The 18,896-nt window shown below is 41.3% G+C and overlaps 1 protein-coding gene across 5 annotated transcripts in view; it reads left to right on the top strand.

Moving 5' to 3' along the window:
• The first annotated feature begins 1,623 nt into the window (after positions 1-1,623).
• The window catches only part of KHDRBS2 (KH RNA binding domain containing, signal transduction associated 2), a 414,201-nt gene continuing 396,928 nt past the window's right edge, over positions 1,624-18,896 (top strand). For 3 of the 5 annotated variants that reach the window (XR_010388234.1, XR_010388233.1, XM_064508626.1), the window contains exon 1: positions 1,624-1,801. Coding sequence is in view for 2 of the 5 variants with exons in the window: in XM_064508626.1 (XP_064364696.1) it covers positions 1,711-1,801 (91 nt within the window). In the remaining 3 variants the exon portion in view is untranslated. The remainder of the gene's footprint in view (positions 1,802-18,896) is intronic. The other 2 variants (XR_010388232.1, XM_064508625.1) reach the window with 1 other exon arrangement.

The following is an 18,896-nucleotide window of genomic DNA, read 5'->3' as shown; positions in this document are numbered from 1 at the left end:
TTTTCTGGAAATACCACAGAACAGTAGTGCATCAGTCTATAGGTATAGCTATACATATTCTTATAACTATGTGGAGGCCCCCAGTGACACTACATACTGAGCGCAAATTGAGTAATGGCTGTCTGCATATACCTCAGGGTTTTGAAGACCTCACAGACCAATTTTCTACGGTTGTTTAATGCCTCCAAAACCTTGTGAGCATCCTTACAGAGTTTCTGTCCTGATTTTCACCTTTGCTTATCTCTTCATCCTCTGAAAAAAAGTACAAATAAAAATCCAAACACTACAACAAAAATCCCTGAAGAGGAACAGTAGCAGGTGATTTGAAAGTGTATTCTTGCAGTAACTATTTCTTCTTTGATTAGGAAGAAATATTGAGCTAAAAGTAGAAAGAATCTCACACAGAGGTTGAGCTTAGCACACATGGTATTGTGCGATGGGCAGTTTGTTCCCGATGCCCCGCAAATGAAGTTTTAACAGCCTTGAGATGAGTTAAACATCTTTTGTTTACTCTCAAAATCAAACCACGTTAATAAATTGTCCATTGGGGGAAAATCCCGAATAAATACAACCCAGAGTAAATGTATGCTTAAAGCTGAATTCTAATTAAAATAAAATCGGTTTTATTTACTCCAGCTGCAGTCACTTTAATCGCGTAGCAGCTGTAACTCCGTAGGTGCGGACGCGGGAGCTGAGCTCGCTGCGCTGCTGTCCCGGCCGTGGCGGAACCACTGCTCCGCGCCCCCCGCCGCCGCCGCTGCCGCTGGGGCCGCGCTGCCACGGCGGGGCCGGAGCGCGGAGCGGCCCACCGCGCCCCGCCCACTGAAGCCGGCCCCGCCCACCGAGCCTGGCCCCGCCCCTCGCCCCGCCTCAGCTCCAGCACCGCGGACAGCGGCCGCCCCGCGCGGGGCGGCCGCTCGGGCACGGGCGTGGGCACACGCACCGGGGCCCACGGGCACGCGCGAGCGGGCGCACGCACACTCCTGAGCACACACGGGCACGCGCGCAGTGACTGCGCGCACAGCCTCACACAGAAACACGCAGCCGCAGCCACACACACACGCACAGCCACACACGGGCAGGCGCGACGCAGACACGCGGTCAGAGCGCACACGCGGCCACAGCGCACGCGCGCACGGACAGCGGCGCGGAGCAGCACTCGGAGACGGAGCTGCCGGCGCGCCCTCGCAGACACGCACGGAGACACCACACGCACTCACACGCGCGCGCGCGGACCCCCGCCCCAGCCCGCGCCGCGCCCCGCCACCCGCCCGGCGGGGCCGCTCGCCCGGCCACAGCCAATGGCGCGGCGACGCTCCCGCGTGGGCCCCGCCCGGACGGGCGCAACCACCAATGGGAGACCGGGGGGCGGGGCGCGCCTCGCCCCGCCTCCCCAGTTAAGGCGGCCGGTGGGAGCGGGCGGCTCACTGGGGGGGGGGGGCAGAGGCGCGCGGCGGCAGACGGCGGGACCCGTGCGCCGACACGCGCGCCGACACGCGCCCACGCGCGCTCCCCCCGCGCGGAGCAAGGGGGAGGGGGAGGCGCTGCCGGGGCCGCCGCCGCGGGCAGCGCCGCCGCGGGCGTGGCGGCGGGCGCGGCGCACCTGGGAGCCGCGGGGCGCCGCCGGGGGCGGGCCACAGGGAGGCGGCCGGAGGCGCGGGGCGAGCCGGCGCCCTCGCAGCCCGCCCCGGCCGCCGCGGCCCCGAGGCGATGGAGCAGGAGAAATATCTGCCCGAGCTGATGGCCGAGAAGGACAGCCTGGACCCCTCCTTCGTCCACGCCATGCGCCTCCTGGCCGACGGTGAGCGGCGCGGCCATGGCGGCGGGCGGGGCGGGAAGCGCCGCGCGGCGGCGGAGCGGCGCGGGCGGGCGCGCAGCGTCTCCGGCGGCCGCCGCCGCTGCCTTGTGCGGCCCCTGGGCCGCGGCGGCCGGTGCGCGAGCCCGCGCCGCGCCGGGAGAGGCGCGTTTCCCGTCGGGGAGCGTCGGCGCCGCGGGCGGGGGAGCGGCTGCGGCCGGGCGCTGCGCGCGGGGCTTGCGCGGCTCCCGGGTGTGTTTACGCGCGGGCAGGTGCTGGTGTCTCACTGAGCGCGTTGGGTCTCGCTTCCCGTGGCGGATAGCGGGGTTTGCGCGGTGCTGCTGTGCCTCGAACGCGGCGCCGGTGCAGCCGGGGGGGCTCGTGAGCTCCGTGACACGGCTTCGTTCAGGGCACGGTGACTTTCTCCCGGATTTGTGCAGTGATGTCGAACCTAATGCTCATAACATCGTGTTCTCACTATAATAATGTAACTCTATTTCCTTCGTTTTGGTCAAACTCTTTTTTTTTTTTTTTTTTTTTTTTTTAAACCGGAGACTCTTTTGAAAGTTTATAATTTGGCCCATTTTCCCCCGTAACCGCACAGCGCAGCTTCCAGGCACAGGCCTGGCAGTGCGGTGCCTCAAGTCCCGCAGGGTGTCACTGATTAAGTTCCCTTCCTCCGTCCCTTCTGGGCTGTATGTTACTCATTTCTAAAATTGCTTTTAAATTTGGATCCAGATATCAAAAAGTAGTAGTAGGGGGTGATGCATAAATAGAGGCAGACTGTCCAACCCTTCAGCGAGGCTGAAGCGAAGAAATGCCTGATTAGACCCTTGAGGCGGTCACAAATTCCAGTTATCTCCCATTCAGAGAAGAGTCACTGATTTCCAAAGTTCTGCAGCAACTTAAGGAAAATCATAACCGTTTAAAGCTTACTGTGCTAGCAGTACTTGTCTGTCCTTAAATCAGCGGTCTGTATATTGTCTTTCTTACGTACGTGGTTTATTGATTGTGAATAAAGGTACTGAGTCTGGGCGTTATTAGGGTGCTCCTATTTGATGGCTTGGAAGTTCAGTACGGATACTGACATGTTCAGTGCACCTCTGTAACTGCTGTCTTGCTGCTGAAGAGAGAACCACACTGCTTTCCACAGTTGTTTTTCTATTAAGGAGTTTGTATTTGCCATGTGTTTATTTCTCAAAGGGGCATATTTTTTGCACCTTGCAATTTGATCCTTTCCCGGAAGGGGGAGGTATCTACTGAGAGTGTGTGTGAGCATGTGTGTGAAAGAAAGAAAATGTGTGCAGAAAATAATACAGTGTGTGTGAAGTAAAGTTTTTTTAAAAAAAAAAAAAAAAAGGAGGGGAGACACGACAAAACAGGTGTTTTTAAGTTTCAAGTTCATGCAAAAATTGGATTTTGAATGGCTTGTGAGACTGCAGAAGTGATTGGTATTCTGATTCGTCCCTGGTATAACTAGGACTAAGCGTGTGGATCTTTAACGGAAGATGAAGGTGAGTTGTCTGTGGAAGCTGTAGGGAATGCTAATGTCAGATTCACACCAGATACCTGGCATTATCCTTCAAAACACCATCTGTCAAGCTTTCTAGAGATTCGTTTTAGAGTCTAACATATGACTATTGAAACAGTTTCATCAAAGTAAGAGTGAAACTAGTTAAGGAAACAGGAATGAATGCACCGGTTGCTCCTGGGTATACGTAGAAGGAAAATGTGTACAGCAGGCAGAAATTTTGGGGGGATGCCAGAAGAACATGGGGCAATAGCACAGCCTCTGTAGTAATGTATTTCTGGGATGTGTTGGCATTAAAACAGTGCTTCTGGATTCTGGATTTCTGTTTTTTGAAAAATAATGTATGAATAGCTACATACATAACAATAGCAGAGAGGTGTTATTTGTATGGTGTGCTAAGCTTTTTTGATTGCCAGTAGATTTACTATAAAATGTGTAAGTGTTGGTTTCAGTTTTTTTTGCTTCAGAGTGGAGAGCCTCCAGCTCTGACTGGAGTGCTGTGATTTTTCATGTTACTTGCTAGGGCCTGAGTTTGAGGAGAGACATACTCCTGTGTGAAACCATAGACAGGCACATAGGAGAAGCATTCCAGAAATACACATTAAATCTATGACACTTGGATTTGTTTGTATTTAGGTTTACTTGGATTTACTTGTAAAAATATTTTTCTTTTAAAGTTTAAAATAAGACTGCCTTTTCCTTCCCGCAAATATGTATTTTATGTTTAGATGTGCTTAACTTATTAAGATGCAGATGACACATAGGAAGCTACTAAACCACTGCAACTTTCTGTTAGTTCATAACTTCTGTTTTGTATCAGCATTATTTTTAATAATCCAAAGTGTCAGCTATTTGTTCCAAACAATATATAGGTGATTTTCCATGTATGTGTGGCTTTGAAATATCTTATGTTTTATAGTATAAAAACCAGCTGTCTGTGTTTTCTAGTAGAAACATAAAGGAAAGACCCTTTGGGAAAAGAGCCAGACTAAGTGAAAGCATCTCTGCTCCCTATGGAAATATCAACATTACTTGGGTAATGAGGTAGCTAATTTCTCTCTATTTAAAGACAGTACAATTGACCTCAGATGTTCAGCTGGCATTCTGAAGGCAGCGAGAATCAGGCCTTTTACTTTAATCTTGAGTTAAGCCCTGAGTCCACAGATTATTCCATGTGGCATACCAAGAGTTTGAAAAACCTCTGGTCAGGTCAGTTAGACTCATACGGCTTGCTGTCATAAAGCTCCTTGTAGGACAGGGCATGATTATTCAAAAGGTGTATAATTGTTTAGCCTCTACGCTCAGTGAGCATTAGTACCTGAAAGGTCTTTCTTGCAAGCCTGATATATTTATTCTAGCTAGTCTGAGAATTGTTAATACAATGCAATTTCATTTTGCCTTATGTTCAGGATTTCAAGTGATATATTGGTTTATATATTGAGCGTTTTTTTGTCTTGGTCTCTTGGAGATTCATTTGATTTTCAAAAGGCAGGGTGGGTTTAGTTCGTAATGGTATATTTCTATTAAATAACCTGGGGCAATAATAAGGGCACTATAGGCAAGTCGCTTGTCTTGGTAATGTAGAATTTGAAGCCCAAGATGTGAGAGGTTATTGATCAAGCCTGTGACCTGCTAAAGTCGGGCCTCTGATACTTTTGTATTTTTATTTATTTTTCTATAACAAACTACTTGTGAAAAGATATATGCAGATTTAGCGGCAATGAGATTTTATTAGTTTATTCTGTCTAAACACACATTTAGGTTAAAATAAGATTAATACAAAATGTTAATGTAAACTCATACATTAACATTAATCTGTGAATGATCACTTTTCTGCTTATTGTGTTTCTTTTTTCCTGGTGTTTACATCAGGTGAGAAGAAATCTGTGTTCACAAAATCGTTTGTATTAATCATCGTTTACTTTGTTTTCTCAAGAAACGCAGTGTAAATAGCTGGAAGGTTGACTCGGGAAACGTGCAAGTCTTTAGAGCATATATTTTAGAAATCTGGGTTTGATTAGAAACTAGATTTATATATCTTACCTGTCATTAGGATCGTTTTCAATAAAAAGGAGCAATATCAGCGCAAACGCTAGATGAGTACAAGCTACTTACTATTTCTACCGAGAGCAATGTGCTAGGCATTACAGACTTGATCCAAAGCTCGCTGAAATTATTGGGAGTCTTTTATTGCCATTAGTGGGCTATCAGGCAGTCCTTATACAAATATAATATATTGACTGATGGAACTAATATATTTGGAATAATGAAAAAGGATATTCTGTAGAATGTACTGCTAATCTTAAAACTGAGTGTATGAGTTCCACTCTTTACATATTTCTAAAAAGGCAAGCAGTTGTTTTATTGTGATATAACACAGTATGTTTTCAGTCTTAGCAAGTGCTTTTGCCTTGCAGAGTGTAACACAGATGAATCCCTGTGATTTTAGGGAGATAAGTCATTCTTCTAAAGTTTTATCCTATTTTGTTTTCCCTAAAATTAGTTAAGTAAAGCAGCCTTGGTAAGTGTTTGTACTGACCTATCAAAGTTGTTAGCCATAGAAGTTGGAATCCCTTGAGGGGAAAAGAGACAGAATTGATTAAAAAAAATCTTTTCCGTTCAGAGACGTGAATCAGTTTAGGACCATTTGATCTGTGATCTTGGAGAACGTGTACTTTGGAACACAGTAAATTCATTTACCAAAGAGGAGACAATATAAACACAATAACTGAAGGCTAGATTGTGATACTCCTACACAAAGTAGTGCATCATTGTTGAAACAGTGCTATTTGAATCAGTTGGACTACTTAAGGTACAGTTTGGTGTGAGGAGCAGAACTTAGCCACAACTATTAAAGAGAAGGTCGTCAAAAGCACTTTCTAAGGCTTGTCTGAATAGCTGGAGCCTCACTGGCACTCCACAGTGCACTGTTTTCTTAGGAATGTGGATGTTTTTCTTGAAAGGAGAAGAGTGCCTTTACTTGTGGGAATTCTTGTAGCAATTTTTTTTCATAATCTGGGTCTCCTCAGTGTATTTATTCAGGGAACACTTATTACTGCCCATTGCTCCCCCTTTTGCCTCAAAGCAGATATTTTTAAACTTAATTTGGGAAATTGTTATTAGCAGCCAGTGCCAAGAGAAAATGGAACAGATGGATAGCCAGATACAAAATCTCAGTCAGCTCTTAACTCCCCAAGCACTTAATACCTGTTTAGAGTAGAGTGGCCATTCGTAACCAGGAGGTGGCATGATTGGCCTCCACATGCCAAGCCAGGACCTCATGGCCTCACGCCTGCTGGGGAAGGGCCAGCCTGGCCCAGCAGATGTACCGGCGTCTTGCGAATGGGATGCATTCATCTCTCCTTTAAGTATGTGTGGGCAATACATCCTGGATGACCAGATTTGCTGTAACATACTAGGATATTTGTTACTTCCTAAAATCTGATACCAACCGTACTGACCAGTGCATAAGAGTCCTAAGAAGGCTGAAACGCGTACATATGAGTAATACACCTAGCCAGCTTGCCAAGCAGTGCCAAAACTAGAGTAAAAAGGTTCTTCGTGACCTCTGAGGACACATGCTTCAGGCTTGAAATATGGGATGTGTTGGGTCCCACTTTAGAATGCATAAATGTAGCTGTTGTTGTGTAGTTATGTCCAGTCTTTATTAAAATGGAAATGCATGATGCTTTTCTGTGCCCTGCAGCTGTAACCTAGCCTAAAAGTACTGCACCAATGAAACAATGTTTTCTTGACCTGCAGAGTCACTGCATTTGTCCTGCATCTTGGTTCAGGGTAAGAGTATCTTTTTAAAAGCAATCGATTTTTAACTGTTTCCATTTAAATCCCTTTCCCTCAGATTCAGTAGTTGGAGAAAAATTCATTTAGCCTCAAAATATCCATTTGTCTTTTAAATACTGTTGAGGAAAAGTCAATTCAAAAAGTTTCTCCTCAGAAAGTGGAGACATGTTGTACAAAAGATACGCTGTTTTGCAGGCTGATCCTACCAAAGCAATAGGGAGGCATGCATTCGTCTGCTGTTCACATTTTTTTCCACTCCGTGGATTGTGATTGTACCGCAGAGTAAGATGTATCAGCACACCATGCCAGGATAAGTGAGGAAGCAGACAGTTTTAAAATAAAGTGGGTAAAGCTGAGAACATTAAAAATGCTCCAGAGGTGTCTCTGGCAGTGTAAACAAATAGGGGCTGTGCGGTCTGACCAGGCAACTGAGAAACCTTGACGCACGGGTAGATGTCTGAGCTGTTTAGTACATGGAGGTTTGATTTGTTTCTTACTGGTACTACATCCCATACTGAATACCTTTAAAAACTTCTGTCTGGAAGATGAAGACTGAATGCTGAATTTCATTCTAATTTGAGATCTCTAAATGAAAAGAGCTTTATAAGAAATATATATTATCATTATTACTTTTAATAAGAAGCTATTCTTTTTAAATTTCCTGGCAAAAATAATCCTGCTTATAGCAGTCTTCTGTAAACTCTGTTATATTTTAATTAGAATCATGCTGGAACTGAGTACAGCTATTTCCTTGTCCTGAAAAGGCATACATACTGGAGCTAACAAAACATGAAAAAAAAATTATCCAAGAAGTTTAGCAAATTAAAAAACTTGCCTCCTAGAATAATATATACTGGTTCCTGATTTCCCAAGTTTTCTTGTTAAAGTGGACTTTTTAGTTTCAGCACTGGAAGTTTTAGAGAGTAAAACTCATAGTAATGCTAATATAGTACTATTGAAAATCTTCCACCTTTGAGATGATCCAAAGTTGCGAGGGTCTTATATGGCTTCATGTAGCATAACCAAAGCCATCTCTAGCATGCTTGCTGGCAGTGGGCGTTTCTCCTGAGTTAGCATGGTCCACAAATGAAAAGAAACAGGGCAGGTCACTCCTGCCTCTGAATTTCTCTGTACCTGCTGAAGTGTACATCAGATGGTCTAGCATCAGTTTCTTGTTGCAAAGGTTGCACCTAAAGATGTAAAGCTAAAAAGCTTTTGATTTATAAAATACTTTAAATTCTGGAAATTGATGTGGTCTTTGGAAAAAAGTGGTACTTTATGATAGTTGGTAAAAGATTGATACATAATTTGTGTTCCTCCCTTCAGCTCTACTTCAGAATCTGGAAGAAGAGTTCCTCTTTTTTTAGGGCAGAAGCAGCTAGGATATGCTTACTGGTGAAGGCAGGAATGGCTTCAGCACAAAAAAAAAAAAGAGGGGAAAAAATGGTTTTCATAGGGAATGTGAGTACTGGAGGAAGAAAACAAATCCCATCTTGGCATACTGCTTTAGCTTAATCATCTCTGAGATTTAAATGTAGAAATTTCTAAGCTTTTTTTTGCAAATGTTTGAAATGTTTTTCAAGAACTTGATATGAAATCGGGGGTTGTGTGCATGTTTTAAAAAATGGCCTTTTGGTATTGAAATACTTAGTTTCCCTCTCACCTCTTGTGGTGTAGATTTTCTATGCTTCAGGCTTCTGATAATCACCTGGAAAATTATATTTAAGCAAACCTGTTTTTTCCCTTTTCATCTTTTTAAGATTGGTGGCAAGAACTTCTTGCTGTTTTCTGGGATTTGTGCCACTTATTCTCTGTGGTCAGAGAGTGAACTCTTTAGCTGGGAAAGAGTGAGACGGTATTTTTCTTAAATACCTATGGCTACGCTGTTTTGCTGCAGCAATAAAGTGGGCTCTCTGACTTTCCAGTTTGTGACTAAAACAAATGTCTGCCAGCTCTACTGAAATGAGCAGCACCAAACTCTTAAATGACTTACTGAATTTCCTGTTGAGTTTTGAGGGGTAAATTAAGGAATGAAAAAGTGAATTCTAAGAGATAATTCTAAGAGATTTTCTCCCCTCTGACTTCAGATTGCTTTTTCTTGAGGATCAGCTGAGTTAATTTTGGATAAATGATGCTTATTCTTTTGGTGTATGCACAGGGTTGTGGAGCTATCAAGAGATTTAGCTTTAGATACGTTTGCAATTATTTCTGTAATATTTATATGTAAACTGGTGGCCTTTAGCCTCAATTTAGAATTTGAAGGAACTTTCTCCTCATAAGTGTAGACCAAGGCAAATATGAGCTATGTTACATATTTATTTTGTGCTCAAGAGGCTTTGGCAGGAAGGCTGCCATTGTCAAATTCTTGTATTACTCTGAGTCTTTTTCCTGATCCTATACAATCTTATTTAACCACAAGATTTTTCTGTCTCCAGTAAATAAGCTATTCCACTGCACTCTGTAGTTTATTTTAATTCAATTTTTGCTTGCTAGGGGTCCTCCAAATGTTGTCTGTGTTAGTGTCATTATTGAGGTTGGTTGGTTTGTCCTTTGCTTGCTATAAATTAGGTGTTCAGTATAAACACCAACAGATGAATTTGGAGAAGCCTAGGAGAAATATTTCAGTGATCAGTAAAGCAAAAGGGATCCCTAAGTCAACAGCGAATGTGGTGAAACAAGTGCTTGTGTTGCATGTTTTTGTGTTACTCTTCCCCCCCCCCCCCCCCCCGAAGAATTAAACTGCAGGGTAACCTGGATATATCATAGTTGTGTTGTTGTGTTGAATTATATGTGACAAAAAGGTGCCCACCCAGTACCAACTTGTTATGTTACAAACCATCTGTTCCAGTGTTAAGACACTCTTGCTAAATACATGAATAATGTGAAATGTCTGGTGCTAAGAAATTATGAGAATAGAAGACTTCACTTTGCCATTGTTACAAAGATTTTGAGGTAATACTTTTGTATAAGTAACCGTTTGTGCTGTCATTTATCCAAGTGCTTTTTGTGGTAGAAGTGGAAGGAAATGTCTAATTACAGAAAGCAGAGACAGAGCAGATTGAATTTCACATTAAGCTTATGCTTTGTGTGTATCTGCAACCGTGCAAACACTAGAAAGGCCTGAATTAGGGGTAGAAATTAATTAGAAACTAATAGCAATGTTTGGCTGCTTCTTTCCATTTCTTGACATTTCTCCTCTATTCCTTCTTACAGCCTTTAAAGATATTTTTATAAATAATCAAAAAGTAGGATGGAGAGAGGGATGAACAGGGAAACAAGGAAAAGAAAGTGAAGGAAAGAAGAGGAGGGAAAAATAAGGGAATATTACAAAGGTATTAGAGAACATGGTAGAGAAGGGGGGTAGCAATACAGAGAAGGATATAAAGAAGGAAACGCAGTAAATAAAAATGTGAAGAATTGAACAAATTCTGGTTTAACAGGTGTAAAGTGTTCAGTTATCTTAGCTTGAAGGCAATGACAAAAGCTAGAAATATCCAGCCTTTAAAGTTTAAAGGGCAATTCTGGAAGCTTTCAATTAAGTTTTATTCAATTAAAATGAACAGACAAAAGTAGCTGCTGATAAGCATTTAAAAATGGTTTTGGTTACTTAAGAAAAATTAAAATGAGGAGGCTCAAGCCTTTCTGAAAAGCTTCTGTGAACAATTATATTGTTTTGATACTGTTGTATTTCATGTGTTTAGGGACACACTGTAGGTGTCTGTGCCATATATATATATTTTTATATATATATAAAAATAAAAATGCAGTAATTAAACACAGCAATCTGTTTTGCAGAGATACTGCCAATTTTATACTGAACAACAACTGAGATTTTTACCTTGTAGTAACATTTACAACTTTTTGGAATCTTTCGGTCAGACAGTTAATAGTTACTCTATTTACACTTTGCATTTTAAAAGATAATACTGTATCATCAAACAGCCTTTTCTCTAAGTTCCTGTAATATTTAATTTAATATGTGCTAATTCTTGCTTGAGGTTGTAGTTGTATAGTTTGTCTGTTGCTTTTTCATTTAACAAAGCCTTTGAACTTTGTGTGGGAGTGTATCAGTGTTAGGAGCTCTGAGCTGGGAAGTCCTTTTCTATCAGTAGTCTTCACCTTACAAGTCAGAAAGGTTGTCCAGATTCTGGCAGTGGTTTCAGCACTGCTCTTCCAGCATGTTTCTTTCCACTGCCTTCCCCTAGTGATTTATATCTGGCCCAACCTTCCTCTAAGCAGTTAATATAATTAGTGAACTTCCCACCCTCAGCCACTTCCATTTTATTTTATTCTTTTTTCCTATCCCAAGAAGCTCGATAGAGAAGAGTGAGTTTTTTTGTTTTGGTTGGTTGGGGTTTTTTCCTGTTTGTGGAGCCTTGAGTTGACATTAAAGCTGGCAGCTTTACTGGGGAGGGATGTCACAGAGATGTTGAAATAAGTTATGGTGAGGAAAAAAAGTCAGATGATTGGCTAGTGTATCCCTAGGAGAGAGGAGGATCAGCTGGCAGGGAAGAACTCAGAAGTAGGTGAAGGTAAGAACAGAACATGTGGAAGAAGTGAGAATGAAAATTAAATTGAAGATTTCCTTTTTTTGTGTGTGTAAAAGGACATAACACTTATCTACACAATATACTAAACTTGCAATACACTTATCCATTTAAGTAGGTAACTACTTCACAGATATTTTTTTCTACCTAAACAATTACCATAGTTAATGCACTCCTCCCCTACTCTTCTATTATCTCATGGAAAAACTTCACTTCCATCATTAATTGTGTTTGTAGGCCATAACCTTTTGTCCATGTAGATAAATCTATGTAAAAATGCTAATATTGCTTTGAAATGAAGACTGTATTCTCAGGGTGATGAATGCTTGATCAAGGTTGACTCTTCTAGAAATAATGACTCCTGCATGTCTTGTATCCGGAGAGGTAAACTTACTCAGGTATTTGAATTTCCAAGCATTTTGACATAGTCCCCTGAATTAAAGATTAGTGCTCTAATGGAAACGTGAATTCAAAATACCAGCATTACTACCACACCTAGCATTTGCTAATAACTTCTCAGAAGGGCTAAGGATGGACAGATGTTGAACACTTTACCCAGGCTTATGGGGTTTCGCAAAAGAAAGGTGAGGAATGCTGAGAATCTGTTGAGAAACCCTTCGGTTGTGGAGTCTGCGGCTGACTCAGCAATATTCACAGTGATGTGAGTACCAATTCGCAAGCAACAAACTTTCTGATGTCTTTAAAAATAACTTCTGCATTATCCATAAACTAAAGCTTTGAGATGATAAAAACAGCTTCAAACTGCAAACAGTAAAAGAGGCAGAGGCTTAACAGGAATTTGCAGTTGGCAACTAACTCTGAGGTAAGACTGGTTTGATATACTATCACTTTCTGCATCTGACTGATGTGGGGTAAGATGGAAAACAACTGCAGTGTCCTAGTAATTAGGGCATTTAAATTTCAACAATGATTAGTTTTCTCATATTATGTACTACATATGGTCATTTAAAAAAATAATTTTCATAAAACTTTTTAAGGATATGTTACGTTTTATTTATGATAAGGCTTTTCTGGCTAGCATTTGCAACAGTACTCAGTCAAGGGTAGTTCAGGATCATTCACTGTTTTATTTTATTTTTTTAAGTGGAGTGAAAATTAGGAACAGATGCAATGCAACAAGATTTTTTTTTTCCCCCAGATTGCTCAGCAGACTGTCCTCTAGCTGCCAGACATATGTGACCTAACTGAAGTTTCAGGTGCAGTATTTGTCCTCCTGTTGCTGGCATTCATGCATGCAGGTATGGGTAGCCTGTGTCTAGTTTGAGAGGTAGATGTATTCTAGTGTGAGCTTTGCAGTCCTGTTTTCCCCTGGTCGTGCAAGTCAGACTACCCGCTGGAGTATATTGCTATGCTCTCCCCTCAAGTGCCTTGGTTTCTTTCTCAAGGAAATAAGGATTTGGCATAGAGAAGTGGTGTTACATATTGTAGCCTTATCTCAGTGTTGAGCTGGATCATAGCCAAGTCCAGACCAGGGCTGGAAGTTGCTGGCAAGTTCCAAAGTGTGGACTTAATCAGTGTCCCTTAATGAAATATTGATAACACTCCGCATCTAGAGTCATACTGTGTTGCTTGTTTCACCTTTTTTCCTTGTATAGCAGAAAATCCTGAGGGATTCTTGCATTGGTTTTGGGCAGCGCAGGCCCTGCTGTAGCTCACAATTTTTGTTGAACAAATGTCATCGTGTAACAATTCATGCTTTATTTGTACTGTTCTTGAATTTAACAGTATTAGCTATGGATCAGCATCAGACTCCAGAACCATTTTACAAGATATTTTTATTTTAACAGTTTTCCACTTTAATTTGGGAATACTGGTGATTTGTGATCTGTCTCAAGCCTTACTTCCCTGTGCATTACTTGAACAGAATCGTTGAACTATGGCTTACTGTCCCGATCCAATATCGGGGGGGGGGGGGGGGGGGGGTTCCGTTACGATCCCAAGGACGAGATTAAGACGCTAAAACCGGTCAAATATTGTACAACCTTTTAACTTTATTTTCCACGAAGTAGGGAGAAAAAGTTGGGGGGGGGGGGAGGGTGAAGGGGAGGTGAAGGGAAGAGGGGAACAAGGGCAAGGGGGAAAAGATAGAGAAAGTTGGAAAAGGAGAGAAGAGGCTAGCTACCACCACTCTGAGGCTGATGGTGTTCCCCTGACTCCATTCGAATTACAGCTCAAGCTGGGTGCCTCCAACGAGGGACCAGGGACCCCAAACAACGAAATCCCTCGGCAATTATAGCTTTTTCAAATTAAGTTTCCCACCCCCCATGTGGTAGTTCAGACCAATAGTAATATTTGGGTCTGGGGTCTCCTGCTCCTTATTGGGTCTCATCACGGTCCCTAGGTAGGCCGTTTACTGTTGCCGTTTCTGCTGACAGGTGTTGTCTCCATTCTTGGGTCCAGCCATTAGCTCTCAAGGTCCTGACAAAGAAGGTGGTAACTCCAGCAATTAGCACTGTTTCAGCAGTGCACAGGAATGCAAATTGCTGGTAACTCCCTTATCATTCCCGCCTGCACCAGCTCTGGGGCCCTTTCTCACTGAACTAGGGAGTGCGGCCTAAGGCTTCAGCAAATTTAGCCACTCATGCTAAGCAAGTTTTATAGAAGTTGTGCTAAAAACGGCAATAATTTACAGTCCAGGTCCCAAAGTCTCTGCCCGATTGTGATCTGGTTCAGTGCAGGCTCGGTGTGTCCTGGGTGGTCGCAGGGAGACCATCTCGGGGGGTCGCAGCAGCTCAGTCCTGTTTCCGCTGGGGACAGATGCTTGTTCAGGGTTATGGTTTGCTTGCACCTTATGTACCAAGAAATGTTTAAGGCAAAAGTTCACTCATCTGTCTGCCACACTTACTATAAAACATCCTATGATGGGAACAGCAGATTAATTAAGAAAAAATAGGATTGTTATGCAGGATCATGTTGTGCATAGTAACATCTCACTAGGTTATTTCAGGGAAGGGAGAATAATCACCTAGAAAAACTACCAGATTCTTGTTTTACTTGATTTGATTTCTTTTTTTCAATCAATATAACCAAAATTTTGCCCATGGCATTCCAGAAAGTCTTTTTTTTCCTGTGACAACAATAAGGGCTTCTTTCTTCAATTAGACTTTATTTCTGAAATATGCTACAAGCCGTAATGGTTTCCTTAATATAAATATTAATTTGATAAATTATGAAACATCTGTTGAAATTTACCATCACAAAGTGCTGTTCGTGTAAACCTTCTAGTGTATTTTTCTGAGAAATCACCATCTTGGGGACTTCAGCCAAAATCTAATCTTGTTTTTAGTGCTTTACCTTAAATTAATATAGTAGCTGAAAATTACTTCTCTCAGCCATCTTGCGATAAGCATTACTTCTCTTCACTAACATTGGCACTAGGAGTCCAAATTTTATGTGAGATCACGTTTTTTTATGGATTTTGTTCCACTGCATGTTTTCTTCAAATTCTAAAAAATATATTTCTAACTGCCAGATCTTTGCAGGTTAATTTACAGTAACTTCTAGCTCAATTTGCCATCAGAACCTCACATTTTGATGCTTATGCATCCTATTAAATTTAATATATTAAATAGTAATATTTTATATTAAATAGTAAAAATTCATTTACATTACACCCAAAGTACAAAAGCAATGGGCTACCTACAACTGAACTGTTGTAGGTTGGCTACTCCAGTACTTTGCATGGTGATATGTGGGCATTTTGGTCATGTCTATTCCATAAAGCTTTCGGAATGGAGGCTGTTTAACTACATACTTTTTATTCTTGTTCTCCACCTTTATACTTGCCTGTCATGTACTTTGGATCACCTGGAGTGCTCTTCCCTTGGTGCTTCAGACAGCTGTATTAGGCAAAATTTCATTACGCAGTTCACTGTCCCAAAACACCTTTGTACCTTCCCTTTTGTCTTCTGGGGCACACAGCTTAGTTATTGTCTCCGTCTTAGTGATCTCTCTGCTTGGTTTACTGTGTTAATTTTTGTGCCAGATGTACTACATTTGGTTTCTGAGCATTAACCCAGCACTCTGACTCTTTCCAGGGATGTTCAGAATCTTTGCTGGGCATTTCTGTAGTTTACGTAGACTTTGTTATCCTCAGCCTTGCAGAATTGGTTCCTTCTGTGAAACACCAAGGGGCGTGTTGCATCTTGGTTCTTGTTGTTTGCCACAGCATGCAAGTTCTGCGTAGTTCTTTAAATCATCTAGTCCCTTTGCACATCAGCTATTCCCTTGTGAGATGTGGCCTCTCTATAGAGCAGCAGTAGACCTTGTAACTACAGTCTGCTGTGGATGGATTTGTCTGTGTGCCAAACACAAGCTATTCCATGAAAGCCTCATACTGAGTCTTCCAAGACTGTTTTTCCAAGAGTTTTTTCCTAGTTTCCAATTCCGGTTTTTCTATTGCCTAAGATGGTTAGTGCTCCTACTGTTGAAAAATGTGCTCTTTATCCTTAGATAATGTTCAAGTTGTTCTACATTGTCAATCTGTCCTTAAGCAGCATACCAAAATATAACTGGAATTTAGTATTCTTCATTTTTGCTAACTGCCCCATGATTACTTTCCTATGCTCAAGTTAAATGAAAACTATTCTAAACATCAGGACACTCAGAAGACGGGATTTGGGGGCTACAGCCTTACTGATACTTTGTGGGGGGAAAAAAGTCAACTTCACAATTGCTTGATATTCTTCTTACACTATAAAAAGTACTGAGTTCCAGCAGAGTCTAGAAGTGATGGAATTAAGTGTGTGATAGTATTTAAGAAGAAAATAAATTTAAAAGAAAAATAATGATGGTTTCAGATGCTGCTTAAGCCAGAACAGAAGGCATAGATAAGAAAACCTGAAGCTTTGTGGTAACTAATAGGAAAACCCTACCCTTTGTAAAAGATACCACCAAAATTCCTGGGGAAGAAAATCAGTGTAAAGCTAGTTATCCTGGGTCCATTGTCTCAAACTTGTCAGATGTTGCTCCAGTGCAGGCAGAAGGAAGTTTATAAATACCCATTTTAGCAGAGTATATAGGGTTTGTGCATGAGGATAAAGAATGTGCTGAACACTAAATTAGGACTCCAGAGTTAAATGAATAATATACCCTAAATCACTGACCCAGGTAGCTCATTTTATGGCTAACAGCCATTCAGGAGGGTTCAATTCAGGCCTCCCTTACATTGGGAATAGAATTTAACAGTATTTTTTTTCATTTGTTTTTAAACTTTGAACTGTAGAACAAAAAGTTATATTTCAGTCATGCCATTAAATGTAATTCTTCCATTTTGCTAAAGCTAATTTCTGTTTGAATTTTCAACTGCTTCCATTTTCCTATTGCAATATTTAATACTATTTTTCTTTCTTTTTAAAGTCAGCGTAAGAAAAAGCAGATTTGCACTGTTAGTTTAATCTTAACAGGGTATTACACTTCATTAGTCCACAGCAGTATTTGTCAGGGGAAATAAACTGAGCCATTTTTGAATGTTGTGTTCTTCTTGCTTTGCGGGCTTTTTGATACTTTTCTGACTTCAAGAGTAAGTAAGAATATATTAATTACAAAAATTTTTGTGATATTCAAGTCATCTGAGACATGTTCTTTCTTTAATTGAATTGTGATTATGGCTACATTAAATGTTCATCCTGCCCCACCCAATTCCAGCATTAAGAACACAACTTTTTTCCAGGTTTGGTGTTTCTTTACAAAGTCTCCACTTGGCTAAAATTTGAACTTGTTCATAAAATATTCTGTATCAGTGCAGCAAGCATGGTTGTATGCTTTCACATGGACAGCTGGCATTTTTTACACCATTTTTTTGTTTGGGTTAATTTGTACTATATCAAAACAGAGGGAAATGTTTGCACATTCAAATACAAAATAACAAGTTTTTATTGTAGCTAATTGCTACTATAAGGCTTTTTGGATCATTTACAAGTTTGCAAAAACTGTGGAGTAGTTCTTAATTTGTTTGGCTAATATATGACAAAAGGAGTAGAGATCATCCCTTTAGGCCCTGATCTTGTTCTGTGGCCAATATATATAAACACAGATTTTGTTTTTATACAATTACAGTTCTTAAGCACAGTGATATCTCAGTAGTTACCTCTGCATCTGTGTAGGCATTTGACATGCATTTTTTCACAAATAAAATGGAAAAAGGAATTAGAAATATCCCTATTTTAGAGATGAAGAGTTGAGGCACTGAGAGATTAAACTACTTGTGCAGTGGTTGTAGAGGAAATCTGTCACCAATTTGGGAACTTCTCATATTGCTTCCCAAGTCTGACTTTCCTTTTCTTGAAGATTATCCATCCTTTTCACTACGAGAGACAGAAGTGAATTAGCAAGGTGGTAGATTTTCTTGTTACCCCCATCACTTTTGTGCAAACTCCTCATTCTGTGGTGCAGCTAGTCAGCAGAGAAGCAGATAATCTTGCTTTTATCATCTAGGTTACTTCCAAGGGGCCCAGCCTTCCATAGCCAAGAACGTATGTGCAAAAATTTCTTCCAAGGTTCAGAACTACATGGAAAGTCCTTTTGTTACCCGTTAAAATGACTTTCTCTTTCACTGTGATTGTTGCTTTTATACATTTCTGTATTGTTTTACTAACTGCTCTTTGTGAAAAAGAAGGAATTGCCTGCTAACAAGTAGTACTAAGCAGTGGGAGAAAAGAATGAAAGAGTGATCGAGAGTAACTTACAAGATTTGACCTTTTTCTTATAGTTAACAATTTGTGGAATTAAGTTAATAAGGCTCTTCTAATTTAGACTATTCTTAATCCACAGTGAAATCGGGGGAAAGGGAAACACACTAAAATAAGTGCCGTGATGAATTCAGAATCTAGTCACAAGGAGATTGCACTGTACAATATGCTGTCATTTGATTATTGATTGCAATACATAATCCCCACGTTATTCCATTTAAGTTTGCAATATTTACCTGGTCCTTAATTCTTCAGTGTTAAGCATATTATTCAATTGCTTTTGCTTTTCTTTTCTTTTAAATAGCACCGTGACATGAGTTGCCTCAAACTGCAAAGACATTGAGGAATGAAATTCAAGCATAAAATGCAGTGTGTGAATGAAAAGAAAGTAATTGAGATGTTTCAGCCACTTTTTTTTCTATTTGCTACCTGAATGAAAATGTCATGCTTTCTTCAGTGCTCTCTGAAAATACATTCTTGACATAGGATTCTGTTGCTAGAAGTGCTAGATG

This window comes from Dromaius novaehollandiae, chromosome 3, assembly GCF_036370855.1.
Source record: "Dromaius novaehollandiae isolate bDroNov1 chromosome 3, bDroNov1.hap1, whole genome shotgun sequence".
Taxonomy (NCBI): domain Eukaryota; kingdom Metazoa; phylum Chordata; class Aves; order Casuariiformes; family Dromaiidae; genus Dromaius; species Dromaius novaehollandiae.
This window is presented reverse-complemented; position numbering and strand designations above follow the sequence as displayed.